At 54.9% G+C, this 14,942-nt stretch overlaps 2 protein-coding genes across 2 annotated transcripts in view; both read left to right on the top strand.

Moving 5' to 3' along the window:
• The window catches only part of STX12 (syntaxin 12), a 350,272-nt gene that overhangs the window by 317,704 nt on the left and 17,626 nt on the right, over positions 1-14,942 (top strand). The window lies entirely within an intron of this gene.
• On the top strand, positions 12,741-13,882 carry LOC133216279 (cbp/p300-interacting transactivator 3). Its single transcript, XM_061360875.1, has 2 exons — positions 12,741-12,826; positions 13,052-13,882. Exon 2 carries the CDS (start codon positions 13,064-13,066, stop codon positions 13,679-13,681), a length of 618 nt encoding a protein of 205 aa, XP_061216859.1. The 5' UTR covers positions 12,741-12,826; positions 13,052-13,063; the 3' UTR covers positions 13,682-13,882.

Below are 14,942 nucleotides of genomic sequence, written 5' to 3'. Positions count from 1 at the left end.
CCAAACCCCCTTCTCCAGGAGTCCCTGCGCCATTCAAAGCAGCATCTTAGCACCAAACAGGCTTTGGTGAGACGGCGGCTGGGTCAACCCCACTGGTTGGGGCTGGTTCCTAGCACCAGCCTCTGGATGCACCTCACCCTCCTCCTCCTGCCTTGGTCCATGGAAAACCCACCCTGGCTTCCCCGTGTGCTGCTTTCTAGAGCCCCCCAATGCATCCGGTCTGATGTGGAGCATCAGGGGCTGGCTCTGGGTCTGGTCGCCTGGGGAAGAGGCGAGGTCTGCACAACGTGGCAGCATCTTCCCACTGCCACAGGCAGCTGCCTGCACCCCGAGGATGCTGCTCGCTGGGGGAGCAGCTTCCTCCCCGCGCCGCACAGGAAGCGATGCAGTATTTATAGCCCTCGTCTTGCACAACCTCGGGAAAAACCTGCACTCAAACCCACCCCCCCCATGCACCAGGGCTGCACTGGGACCTGGCACCGGTGCTCAGCACCATCCTGGACCTGCAGGTCCTGAGGAGGGGTTGTAGGGCCGTCCCCACCATACAAATGTAGAATGGTTTGGGTTGGAAGGGACCTTAAAGCTCATCCAGTTCCAACCCGCTGCATGGGCAGGGATACCTTCCACTGGAGCAGGTTGTTCCAAGCCCCGTCCAACCTAACCTGGAATAGAAACAATTCTGCACTCGTTATTTTAGGTGATTCTGAGTTTCTGTTTCTATTCTGAACCTTCCTTTAAGTGATTTTCTGCAATCACATAAAGCAGGAAAATATTGAGATTTCAAAACATCCACTTCAAAAGGAAACATGGAAATGTTTCGCTCCCAAAGAGCTCTGAAACAGGTCCAATAACAGCTCTGAACTTTACTTCCCTGGATGAATTCTGCTCCATTTGGCCCAGTTCCACAGTTTCTTGGTAGATTTGTATAGGCTGAGGCAATACCAGTTCCAGGAAATTTTTCCCAACCAGTCTAGCCCTAACATCAGTCCGCTTCCAAGCTCAGCAGTGCTCATTTCCAGTTGATTTCCATGGGACCTGGAGGTGTCCTCACCCTTCTCCGTGTCCTGCAATGAGTCCTCTGAGCAGCCAAACTGGAAATGGTCACTGGCTGTTTCCACTGGAGCTGGGGGCCTTCCTGTCTCATCCTAAATCAGACCCATTTCTGGGAGCCGGGTGGGCTCTCACATTTAGATGTGAGACACATTTAGGGATGCTGGAGAGGGACTCTTCATTAGGGACTGTAGTGACAGGACAAGGGGTAATGGGTTAAAACTGAAACAGGGGAAGTTTAGATTGGATATAAGGAGTTAATCCTTTCCTGTTAGGGTGGTGAGGCACTGGAATGGGTGCCCAGGGAGGTTGTGAATGCTCCATCCCTGGCAGTGTTCAAGGCCAGGTTGGACGAGGCCTTGGGTGCCCTGGTTTAGAGCGAGGTGTCCCTGCCCATGGCAGGGGGTTGGAACTTGATGATCTTAAGGTCCTTTCCAACCCGAACTATTCTATGATTCTATGATTTACAAACACATGGTGTCTGAAAACTTAGCCCACCAGCAGGATGCTCTTTGCTCATCCCTCCTGTGTCCTGGCTCTGCAGCTTAAGGAGAGCATGCAGAGGGATCTCCACCAGCATCATCCCAAGGAGGACAGACAGCAACAGCATCACTGTTTCTCCATCAGTATTTCCAGCGCGGTGAAGCTGGCTCCTGGCACTGCGGGCAGACATGGGTATGAGAGGCATGGGCACAGCAGGACTAGGTGCAGCACTCACTCCTCTCCCACAGATGTTTTGGAGGGGCCACAGAGATTTTGGGTGTCAGATCATTACAGCACTGCTTCTGAGCACATCGGATCTATAGCAGTGATACCGAGGTGTGAATCCCAAGAGCCTCCCATGCTCATGTGAAATCAGACTGCACTCAAAGCCCATCAGGCCAGGTCCAAGGAGTTTCATTTCTGGAAGGCTACAGTTTTCAACCTTCTTTACATGCAGTTTTCACTTGCATTGGAGCCCGGAGCTGGTGCAGGCCACGTGGCTGGGAAGGAAACACATTCCCGGGATCACCAAAGGTGAGAGAGAAAAGAAAACCCAACAAAACGCTCTTGTTCAGCAGGGAAGGAACCAGGAACAAAAAGCCGATGCAACCGGGGTGCCAGCCAGGTGAAGGGGACTCTTAATGGCTCCTCTCTTTCATAACCTGCTTCCCTTGGAGGAGGGTGACACAAGGCTCAGTGATGCGGACAGCACTGTGCATCCTTCTCCACACCAGCAACACCAGTGCTTCTATCCCTGCTGTATCCCTGCGAGGCACACCAGGGTTTCTATTCCCATATTGCAACCTGCTGGATCTTTGGGATCCAGCAGGCTCAGCACTGGGGCATCTCAACAGGGTTAGGGTTAGGGTTAGCTGTGCAACTCCTGACATTGGTGCCTTAGTCCACAGGGCAACTCAACTGTGGTACAGGGTTGTGTGCTCAGCCATTACACACCTTCATCAGCTGGAGATGTGGGAGAACTGGGCAAGCTCTGGTGGGGACCAAGCGGGCTTGAATCTGAGCCACTCTCAGTTATCTGCCCTGGCTGAGGACTTCCTCCTCGGTCATTATGAAGGGTCATTCACAACGAGTGGCCATTCATCTCCAGGGGAGCACTCAGGGTTGCATGAATGCCTCTGAAAAGGTGACCACAGGAAGCCCTGAGGGTTCAGCATCTCGTCCTGCTTCTGAGAAAGGAGGTGGCAGATGACTAAGTCCATCTGCACTTTCCCCATTCATCCCGTCCTATCCCATCTATCTGTAGTGTCAGGGCATCAGCAAGGTAACCAAGGACTACATCAAACAGCGTTTTACTTTACAGACACAATATGAAACATATGAAATCTGTGCTACAGCTCTGTATTCAGGGCCTTTTTCTGGATGAGCAGAACCCATCAATAGTCTTGGCTGCAGGGAGCTGATGGTTCCAATATCCCAGCAGGGAACATAGGAAAGGTTTCTGATGTGATAATTCAGAACTGGCATGGGGTTTGCCATTTTGCCAGTGCATTCCTCATAGCTGAGCCCACAGAGGCTACCAGGAAATACCCCATACACCTCTTTTAGCCCGCTGCCCCTCTCTCCATGCATAGCTGTTGTCTGGAAGGGTCTGCTTGGCTTTGGGAGCTGCGGGAGATGAAGCCTTGGAGCACAGGGAACAGGTTTCCATGGCCCCAGCTTGCGCTGGCAGTGTGCAGAGATGCTCTGCCTTTGCCTCTGAGCCATCACCCCTCCATCCTCACTGGGAAAGACCCAGGCTGAGGCTGCCTCTTGCAGATAACTGCTAACATGGGAGTATTTACGCAGGTCTCTCCTCTGGAGCCAGGCCAAGCTGCCTGTGGTTTGTGGCCTCCACTAACAAACGTTACAGCAGAAGATAGTGTTTGTTTAACTGCTTGTTCTGTCAATACTGTAGCTTGCAAAAGCCCAGGGATTGCACAGCCAGAGCTGGCCACGTGTTGGAAAGGATCAGCTCTTGCACCGAGAGCAGGAGATGTTTTAAGGCAAGGTGGGACTCTGCCAGGCTTTGTTCCTCTCTGATCATAGAATCATGGGATGGTTTTGGTTGGAAAGGACCTTAACATCACCCAGTTCCAATGCCTGCCATGGGCAGGGACACCTCACACTAGACCATGTCACCCAATGGCTCTGTCCAACCTGCCCTTGAATACTACCAGGGATGGAGCATTTGTCACTCTGTGCCAGTGCCTCAGCACCCTCACAGTAAAGAACTTCTGTGTTACATCTAACCTGAACTTCCCCTGTTTGAACCCGGATCAGGGGGTGGGAGGCTGGGATGGGGGTGTCCCTGCTTTCCAGGAGCTCTGCTTCCATGCTATGCTCTGAGCTTGGAAATCTCCAGCATAAACCTGGCCTGCATGGGTCTGACCGTGCTTTCAGCAACAGCTCCTGCACCCCAGGTCTTGCCCTGTGAGAGGCAGGCATCCCTGCAGTCATTTCAGCTCCTGCTGTCTTGCTGATGGTTTCTTCCGTGTCTGGCCCCAACATGGTGCCAAGTGGGGTGTTGATATCAGTATATAGCCCTTGATATCAGTATATAGCCCTTGATATCAGTGTATAGCCCAGGGTTCCAAAATGCCACAAGCTGCAACAGCAGAGAGAGTAAGAAGCGATGTGGTCCCTGCTCTAGCAGGTACCTGTACCCATGGGCTCCTGCCAGGATGCTGGTGAAGCCTGGGAGGAAGAGGTGAGCCCGGCACGGGGCCAGCACAAGCAGGGAACCTGCTCCTTTTGGCCTGTCCCTCCACAGAGCTCTTCCACTGCCCCTTCTGCAGCCCAGCCCTCCTTTCCTTTCCTTTCCTTTCCTTTCCTTTCCTTTCCTTTCCTTTCCTTTCCTTTCCTTTCCTTTCCTTTCCTTTCCTTTCCTTTCCTTTCCTTCCCTTCCCTTCCCTTCCCTTCCCTTCCCTTCCCTTCCCTTCCCTTCCCTTCCCTTCCCTTCCCTTCCCTTCCCTTCCCTTCCCTTCCCTTCCCTTCCCTTCCCTTCCCTTCCCTTCCCTCTTAGCAGAAGGTTTCAGGGCTCTTTCTGACGTGGCTGGAGGTGGTTGTGAACCAGAACCCGAGTGCTGCGCTGGGAAAGCTGCAGCTTTCATCGCTTCTCAGAATAGCAGCTCTGGGGGTTTTGTTTTCTGAGCCTTATTTATAAACTGCTGCTGTTTGGGGTTTCTTTTTATGACAAAGATAGAGTTCAGGAAATCAGCAGTGGTTTCTGTTATCTGGAGCACAGCCACGCGAAAGAGGGAAGAGGGTGTCACCTCCAGGAGCCTGGTCATGGAAACTCCTATCTCCCTGCTTCGCCCCTTGAGAGGCAGATATTTATAACCCCTCACGTCTCCTCTTCCTGCTCTTTGCTGTCACCAGCTTCAAAACGTGCTCATTCTTTTAACCCCACCAAAGTAGCCCATGGGGGAGGGCCCCCACTCTTCCCTTCCCCGCTTTGCATGGTTAATTCATTGCTCACACATTGCATTGACCACGGTTGCACCAGTTCAAGTCATCTCCCATAGACCTCCCACCCTCCTGCCACGCTGTGTTCTGGCCTTGGGGGCACCACGTCGTGCCAGGAACACCTCCTGTTCCCCGTCCCCGGCACAGCTGAGGGTCATAATGAACACTGATGTGTCCCACACCTTGTGGGCAGCACAGACCCAGCCAGAGCAGATGGATGCAGTGAGGAGGGGTGGGCATGGGGCAGCCCATGGGTACCTCTCTGACCCAGTGCTGGCTGTCATGGTGGTCAGAGCATAAGGGCATGGACACCCATGGTGGGTCCAGCTGAGTGATGCGGGGTGCAAATATACCAGAACACACCAAGGCATCCCCCACAAGAAGAGAAGGTGCTTGGAAGCCCAAGGGGATCTCAGGATGGGGGGGACCTTATAAGAGTCTTCCCATACCTAAAGGGGCTACAAGAAACCTGGAGAGGGGCTTTGGACAAGGGTCTGTAGGGACAGGACAAGGGGAATGGCTTGAAGCTGCCAAAGGGGAAACTGAGCTGAGCTTTTAAGCACAGGTTCTTCCCTGTGAGGGTGCTGAGGCGCTGGCACAGGGTGCCAAGTTCCGCATCCTTCATCAAGCCAGGGACCTCCTTGCCATCCAGCTCTCCTGCATCTCACCCTGTACCCACTAGCACCAAGTATCCCCAAACCACCTTCCCTGGAGCCCGCACAGGAGGAGCACAATGAGAGCAAGGGACTAAAAGTGCCTTTCAAAAGCACACAGCATGGCCTGTGGCAAACAGGAGGACGGTTTCTCTCCCTGCCTGGCACTCCACTGCTTTCACCAGCTTGTCCCTTACACAACAGATGCCTTCAGCAATCAGTGCTCCCAAAAAGGGCAATTGCGCTTTAATCCTGACAATGGCAGCAGCAACACGAGCTGTTTTCCTAACATCACATATGCCAAAAGCTCCCATGGATTTCAATGGATACTGGCCAGGAAGGAACGTTTTCGGGTAGCGCATGTTTTCAGGTTACTCCCAATAAATTGATCACTCACCAAAGCATCCAGACCATTTTCCCTATTACAAAGGAAACGTGTCCATGTGGGATCTGGGCTTCCTTTGGCCACAGGTCCTGCTGCTTTGGCTGACCTCCAGACATCTGGCCCACATCCACTGCACTGGGCCAGCAGTGCTGCTTGAGCCTGCTGGCACTGGCACCCTGGTGACGCAAGACGACTGAAGTGCAGGCAGATAGGAGCAGGATGGATGCTCTGTGAGATGTGCACAGAGGTGTTCCTGTCATCACGGATGTTTTCTCCTTTATTGCTCAGAAACGAGTCCAGCACAGCTCACCCCTGATGCAGGAGGAGCCCAGGGGGAGGACAAAGCCCAGCAAAGCCCTTTGCCTGCTGCTGTGCACAAGCCTCCATGCCCAGAGCTGCAGCCACATGCTACAGAGCCTGGAGGTCTCTGACATCAAAGGCTGTGATGCTCTGCCCTGGCTTTGGAGGACGTTGGTCCCCAGCTGTAACCAAGAGGAGCAGCTCCTGCTGGAAGCAGCCATGGCACTGGCACAGCTGCCCATGGCCACACTGCACACAGACACCCTCCACCCTCTGATGCCGTGCGATGCCAGTCAGGTGGCAGCAACTGGATTTGTTTTCAGGAATACTGAGGCGATGAATAACAAAAATAGGAACCTGAGGAACAGGTCCCAGCGACCTGGATCCCAGGACTGAACTTTCAGTTGCCCTGAGTCATCCACCCCATTCCTCCCCTGGCCACGCAAACCGGAGCCACCAGGCACACAGCTCACTGCGAGCTCACCACTTCCCAGGGCTGCCATGGCCACTGCTCAACACTCAGACTGGTTAGGAAATGGAAAGGCACTTGGGCAGGAATGAGGTTGGAGAAGCACCGTCACAGCCATGAGGGTCTGGCAATACCGGGCAGAGCATCGTTGCTCCATCGACCCAGGGAAAACAACCACTGCCATGTGCAAAGGAGGTTGCATAACATGAAGGGAAGAGAAGGCAGATAAACAGCAACAGCTATTTCTGATGATAATGAAAGAAACCCCACACTGCAGCCCCCCCCTCCCCAAAGAACCCCCACCATGGCCCTGACTACTCCACACTTCCCAATACATGACGGTTGCATGAGGCAACTTGAGCAGACCAGAGGAACCGCCACCAGCTAATCTGCCTCAAGACAGCAGCAACGCAGGCACCCAGAGATAAGAAGAAATGACCTAAAAGCTCTCTGACTCCATGCTGTGCCTTCCAGGAGCAGTCATTCAGGTGGGAAAGCCTCACTGCTGCCTGTCTCCACCATGCATGGGATGCCTCCATGGGAGGAACTGGCAGAGACACAGGGCATCAAACGGGGACCCAGGAAGAGGCAGCCTTAGCGCATGATGCCTGACTCAATAGGCTCCTTGCCAAAGAAACCACAGCACACTTCTGCCCTTTTGTGCTTCAAATACAGCCTGAAGGAGACCACAGTGACCAGGACATCCAGAGAGGCCACATAGGCAGAAAGACATGCACAGGCAGCAATGGGATCGAGGCCTCAGGCAAAGCAGCTTCTTAACCTGAAGCAGACCTGTGGGTTGCTCACATCAGAGATTACTCCTTTCCTTGTCTTTAACAGGGAAAAGGACACGCAGGGAACCTGTGCAGGACGGTCATGGGATTGAAGGGACCATGCAAGAACAGAGCCTGGTGATATGAGGGGCTATGAGGGTGCTGAGGCGCTGGCACAGGGTGCCCAGAGAAGCTGTGGCTGCCCCATCCCTGGCAGTGCTCAAGGCCAGGTTGGACACAGGGGCTTGGAGCAAGCTGCTCCAGTGGAAGGGGTCCCTGCTGTGGCAGGGGTTGGAACTGGATGAGCTTTAAGGTCCCTTCCAACCCAAACCATCCTGTGATGCTGTGATTCTGTGATGTTGCACGTGGACCATCCCTTTGACACTAGAGCCAGCTCGGTGTGCTGGTTCACAGTGTGTGGACCACAGACACCATAAGGAAACCTGGAAAACTCCAAGGTGGAAAGGAAGGAAGCCCCAAGGGAGCACCAGTGAGCCCGTGCATGCTGGTGGCCCAGTCTGTGGCCAGTAGGACAGGATCAGTGCCCCGGGTTCCTTGGCCGTGCTGTGCTGGGGATGGTGACAGCACAGGGGACACGTGCGGCAGAGGCAGGGGCTGGTGACGTGCGTGCGTGGCCCTGTCAGAGGCCGTGCAGGCAAACCGGTCTGGCAGCTGCCTGCCCCTGCTGCCCGGAGCAGCACCCTCGGGGCCAGGCTCAGGCTGTGCATCCATGGCTGGGTACTGCTCACTCCAAAGCAGGGCTGGCTTTCTGTGGCCAGAGCCCATAGGGGAGGTCCCTGCAGGGTGGTAAGTGGGATGTGAGGGCAGAGTGGGGACAGGCTGTGTGTGCCTGGGGGTCAGGAACCAACCCAGCTCCACTGGAGGACTAGAAGCCTTTTAGCCCTTTGAGGTCAAAGTGCAGCCAACGCCTGCCATGGCACAGGTCTGAGCCCAGAGTGGCTGCACTGGCACAAGGCGAAGCTGCAGGCAAAGAGCCAGGACCTTCCCAGGTCCCACATCAGCTCTGCCCGCATCAGCGAGCAGAGGCCAGACCCTCGGGTCCCTCCTTCCCAGCCCCACAAGGACACCCCGTGGGGCACACGGCTGTGCCAGGCTCATCTCCATCCCAGAGATGGAGAACACAGCAGAGTGCGGAGCAGGGAGCAGCCAGCGCAAGGGGCGCGAGGCAGAGGAAAGCAAACAAGAGAAAGCAATCGAGGAAGCTCGTGTCTCAGCCAAAGTCCAAAGCAGGAGGCGCTTGCAAAGGACACTGGAAAAGTTCCAGTGATGTTATCTGCCCCCACAGAGCAAGATTAGCCCAGAGGAGGAAAAAGGCCATTAGAAGAAGTTGTTTACAAGCCGGGCAAGCCAGCTCAGTGGTTGGAACACACTGGCACTGGGGTCAGCTGCTGGCCTGGCTGCCACTTGGGAGGAAGCACCAAACCCCTCCATGCCCTGCTCTGGTCTCCATCACCTTTGCACTGGGTAGTGGTCCAGGCAGGTGAGTCGCTGTAGGTGCACACAGGGAGCCGTGTGTCCCTGGGTACGTGTGCAGCGAGCGCACACAAGGCACATGCGCCTTGGCAGCTCCCAGTGAGCTGAGCGAAGGCACAGCCTGCCCTTCCTCTGCTCCTGAGTCACACAGCTTCATGGCAAACACAGGGGAAGGTGTCCCTGCCCGTGGCAGGGGGTTGGAACTGGATGAGCTTTAAGGTCCCTTCAACCCAAACCAAGCTGGGGTACATTGGTTCCATCAGCTCAGAGCAACCCAGAGACTCTGGTCAGACAGAGCTATACTGGGTGAGAAGAAGCTTAATATTTAATGTAACTTCTACATCTGGGCTTGTTGATGGATTTAATGAAAGACAAACTGGAGGAACTCCATTGGAATTTGCTCCTGGTTCAGTGTTCACAGCACTATGGCCTCTGCAGAGCGGGTGAGCTGCAAACCCTCCCCACTGCCACCTTCCTCCTTCACATACCCAAAATGTAGACTCACAGAACCACAGAATGGTTTGGGTTGGGAAGGACCTTAAGATCATCCAGTTCCAACCCCCTGCCATGGGCAGGGACACCTCACACTAGGCCATGTCACCCAAGGCTCTGTCCAAACTCGCCTTGATCACTGCCAAGGTCAAGGGATGGAGCATTTACCACTACTACATTTACCACCATGTAGATACCATCTTCACATGATGAGGGGCAGATGAGGTGAGGACACAAGGCTTATGGAGAAAAAGGCAGATGGGAGATGGCTGCTACCTTGATGTTTTATAGCTGATCCCTCCTGTTCTCTGTTGTGCCCTTGACATTCTCCACCCTTGATGGAGCAAAATGCCTTAGTGATTCACATCTGCACTCCTCCAGCCCATGATCTTCATCCATTGCTGCAAAGCCAACAGCGTGCAGGAGGAGCAGCTCACCTGATGCTGGAAAACAATACTTCAGGACTCCCCTGTGATACAGCCGAGAGCTCCAAGGAGTTTCAGCTGCTGTGAAGGTGATTTATGCACCCTGCTGCCCTCCATCTGGCCATGGCCAGACCCAGATACAGCAACGCCAGGCACTCGTACCTGCTTTGAAACTTGCAGGAGCTCTGCAGGGCCAAGCATTGACACAGTCGGGCGCCCAGTACCCTTTGGGTTCCTCTGATCCTTCCATCTACACCCAAAGCTCACATGATTGCTTCAATTGTTCTGCAATCTCCATGCAAAGATGAGTCCCACCCCACAGCAGTGGGTGGGTTGTACTTAAATGTATAGTGAGAGTCGCTTGGGCAGAGGAAATCCCCCCAGAAACCCTCTACCCGCTCTCCATTCATCAGCACATCCTACATCCTGCAAAGCTTTTTATACAAATGGTCTTTTTTGCTTCCCTCCCCTCAAAACTGAGATCTTGGGCTGTAAATCAGCAACTGGAATTAGCAAGAACCAGTTCTGACATAAGCAAAGCATTGCGAGATCAAGTGTTCACATCTCTGCCCCTTGCCACCTCTCTGGGAGCTTTGGGGACCTGATGTTATCACAGTAATGCCACTGGAGCTGCGCCTGATGATCAGGGGTCAAATAGGAGGAGGCAACCTCTTACATAAGTAAAAGGAGAGGTGACACAGCATCGCTGTGCATCAGCCTGCAAGCACCCTCCTAAGAGGGAAAAGGGAAGGTGTGCAACACGCTGGGGGTCAGATGCCTGAGCTAAGGCTCACCCACTTGGATGCCTTAACCTGGACACACACACAGAGGAGGTGATTCCAGATCCCCAGTCATGCAGAGCCAAACCGGTGCCACTGGAGCAGCAGTGTGATTAATTCCCAGCTTGGGTAATCCACCCCGGATAACTCGGGGCTGATGACACCCGTACAGCCAGATTGGGCTGTCCCACGTCAGGAAGCCGTGAATGACACACTGCTGGAGGTGGTTTGTGTGCTGACCAACCGACAGCCCCAGGGCTGGGGCTGATACCCAGACAGTTCATCTGCTTCCCCAGAAAGGCCAGTCTGTCCAGGGCCCGTGACAGATGGGGACATGGAGGAGGGCCTGCAGCTCGAGTCACTCACTGTGCCTTGTAAGTATGGATGCAGTAGCTTGAATCCTTCATGCTTGGGACCTCAGCACAAGGAACTACGGCTTGTTCTGGGCCAAGACCAGTGAGAGAGATGCTACCAAGACTAGTTTTTAGCTGGGCAGAATGAAATGACTCAAAGTCTATGGTTGTCCCTATAAAGTAAGATCTTACTGCTTTAAGAGCGGTCCTCATGACACAGAGCACAGGAAGGTGGCAGACAGGGAGGCTGTGGATCTGTGGATGCTTCCCTCCACTGTGATGCCCCTTCCTACCTGCTACTCCTGTCCAAGGACTCCTGGCCAGGACCTGCTCTGCACACCACACCTCCAGGTGGGAGAGGTTTTTATGGCTGGATGCACCTGCAAAGATGAGGGCAGACACTCCCCTTGTGCTTGTTTCTCACCTGGGTGTGCGTCTGCATGTGCACTCTCAGGCAGGGCTATGGGAGCGGGTGTTTGTTAGCACCAGAAAACACATTTGTCAAAATCTCTGGAGTCAAAACCCAGTGGTGATGTAATTCCATTAAACAATTAACCAACTGCTTCATCAGCTGAGGCTCCACAGCCTCAAACTCATCCCAGGCATCCCTAGGCCCAATCCTTACCCCAAGGCACATAAGTGGGGTAGTGAACAGGGATGACCCAAGTTTCCTGCAGCCGAGTATCCCTGAAGGAATCGTGGTGCCCACACCACACTGAGGACACCGTTCCTTGTTCCAACCACCTCCATGTCCCTTGCCCTTTTTGATGCTGATATGGAAAGACAGAATGGTGCACGCACCCTACATGGGCATGGTGACACCAGGCAGCATGGCTGGACCATGGCACCCTGTTCCGGAGCAGAGTTTGGACTTGGGGGGATGCTCACCCTCAGCAGGGTATCAGTGGGAAATTGGGGGTGCTGGGCCCTGGCATTGGATGCTGTCTGATGCTTTCCTCCCCAGCCTGCCTGAAGTGTCTGCACCTCAGATCCCAGGGGGAGCACCCAAACGCAGCGCTCTGATTGTGGGGATTTGCCAACATCACAGAATCACCTGTGCTGGAAAAAAACCTTGAAGATCATCAAGTCCAACTGTTCCCCAGTACTGCCAAGGCCACCACTAACCCATGGCATTGAGTGCCTTGATTACACAGTATGTGAACACTTGCAGGGACAGTGACTCCAGCCCTGCCCTGGGCAGCCTCTTCCAATGGCTGAGCACCCTTGGGGGAAGGAATTGTTCATAATCTGCAGACTAAACCTCCCAAGGAGTAGCTTGAGGCCATTTCCTCTTGTCCTGGCATTTGTTCCTTGGGAGCAGAGACCACCTCTTGGCTCCATCCCTTCAGGCAGTTGCAAAGAGCACTGAGGACCCTCTCCAGACTGAACACCCCCAGACCTGTGCTCTGGTGCCCTTCGTGCTGCAGGCAGCCGGTCCCCCTCAGGATGAGCTCTATTGGGGCAACAGAGCGCGGCTCCGAGAGCCCGGCAGCAGCCGCCGAGCAGAGCGGAGCCATCGAACCGCCCCGTCGGGGCTGGGCAGCCCCGCTCCGCGCTCCAATGGGCGGCGGGGGGCCGGGCCCGCCCCTGCCGCGGCTCTATAAGAACCGGCTCCGCGGCGCCGCGCATCCAGCGAGCGGAGCCGGGGTCGAGCGTGAGCTTCGCTGCTGCCGCTGGAGTTGGTGCCCGCCGGAGCCCCGGATCGGTGCGTACCCGAGCGGGCAGAGCCCGGCTCCTCGGGGCGGTGCGGTGCGGTGCGGGGCCGCGCTGCGCTGCGCTTTGTCCGCGGGCAGGCAGAAGACAGCAGCGGCTCCCGGGGAGGGTGCGGAGCGGCGCCTTCCCCCCCGGGGCGGCGGTGGGGATCCTCGTTCGGAGCGGGACGCGGTGGTGTCCGCCGGAGCCTTGCCCTGAGCCGTGTGTCGCCTTGCAGGGGCCTGGAGCCATGGCTGAGCACATGATGATGTCCATGAGCCACGGTGGCAGCGGGCTGCAGGGTTACCGCATGGGGGTGAGCGGGCTGCAGGGACCCCCGCAGCATGGGCAGCACGTGCTGAGGACGCTGCCTGCCGCCGGTCAGATGATGCCCTATGGAGGGGCCACCATGGATGGTGCGATGAGGCCAAGACCCAACCTCAACGGACAGATGAGCCACCACCAGATGCAGAGCGCGATGATGTTCAACGGCCCCAGCCAGCAGCAGCAGCAATACATGGGGCCGGTGGGCACCCAGCAGCTGATGGCCAGCATGCACCTACAAAAACTCAACACCCAGTACCAGGGTCACCCCCTGGGTATGAGCAATGGGCCCATGGGAGCTGGTGCCCAGCAGTACAGAGTGGGGCCAAGCCAGCACCCAGCCATGCAGCACATGCCCTCACCAGCGCTGACCTTGAACGTTATGGACACTGATCTCATAGATGAGGAGGTCTTGACATCCCTTGTCCTGGAACTGGGGTTGGACCGGATTCAGGAGCTGCCAGAGCTATTCTTGGGACAGAACGAGTTCGACTTCATTTCAGACTTTGTTAGCAAACAGCAGCCCAGTGCCATCAGCTGTTGAGGGGCTTGGAGCTCCTCCTTGCGTCTTGGTGGTTTTGAGTTTGTTTCTAACTTCCTTCTCCACCTGCCATCCTCCTCCCTTCCCCTGCCTTGCCCTGCCCTGGATTCCTGCCCTCCCCAAAGAGACAATCATCGGACACTGGCTTGCAATGGATTGCTTTTTGTTTTGGTTTTTGTTTTTTCCTTCTGTGTGGTTTTCCTGTGTGGGGAGGGAGAGCGCACCCCAAACCGAGCAGCTCCAGAGCTGCCTCCAAATGGCATTAACAGGATTTCTGGCTTAAGCAGAAATAATGGACTTACGACTTTCCACACCTCTGCTGTGGGCGCAGGCAGTGATGGGCAGCCCTGCCGGGAGCTGGATTTGCTCAAGGATTCTGTGGTGCCAGTGAAGTTAAAGGATCCCCTGAGAGAGGAATGTCTCCCCGGTGCATGGTTTGAACCAGTTTCCCCTTGCAGACAAGGGGGGGGGGGTTAGATATTTGTTGGGACTTTCTACTGTGACAGTAACTAGGTCTCCAGTCCCGTGTGTCCAGCTCGGAAAAGGGGCACTTCCCCTGCAGCAGGCTTTTCTCTACCTGGCTGAGCAGAATAAAGGATGCCTTGGGGAAGGGTGTGCATACGTGCCTAAATGTTCATCCCTGGAACTTCAGCTCTCTGACCTGTACAGCCGATCAACTGTAAAATATACCAAGTGTTTGAGGTTGATTCAGGCATAAAGGCTTAAAGCTGCAGTCTCGCTCCACTTTTTTCCACCTCTGAAACCAAATAAAGACCACGAAGCTGTATATTCCAGTTCTAATCTTATTTATTTTTCCCCCCTATGATTATTTATTTGCGAAGGGCTCCTTTTTGTCGTTTGGCTTTGGGACTGCTAGGAAGGATGTATGGAGAGTACTGCAGCTTTAAGATGCTGGCTTCCAAAAGCAAGCAAGCAAAGCCTGGGCTAGTTTTCAAGCTGCTCCGCAGAAAGTCACTTTCCCCCCGAGAGCTTTGTGCTGGACGCACAGGACTGAGAACCCAACACCTTTCCGAACGTGATAAAGATGACTCGGTTTCTCCTGCCCGCACTCACGAGAGGGTCAATGGAAAGAAGCCGGTGGGGTTTTGTTTCCTCCGCGGTCTCTCGTTTCCAGGCTCCTGTTATCTCCCGGTTGCTGCTGCCCCCTGCCGCTGTCAGCTCCTTTGGCAGCCCCCCCCCTTCCCCTTCAACCCAGCGCGATTGTACAGCCCGGTTTGCAAATAAAAGCTGCCCCATCCGCGCT

This window comes from Neopsephotus bourkii, unplaced genomic scaffold, assembly GCF_033783945.1.
Source record: "Neopsephotus bourkii isolate Nb327-2 ecotype Australia unplaced genomic scaffold, CSIRO-AGI_Nbou_v1 NB_1036, whole genome shotgun sequence".
NCBI classification, from domain to species: Eukaryota; Metazoa; Chordata; class Aves; order Psittaciformes; family Psittacidae; genus Neopsephotus; species Neopsephotus bourkii.
Note: the sequence above shows the minus strand (reverse complement) of the source record. Positions and strands in the feature narration are given on the sequence as shown.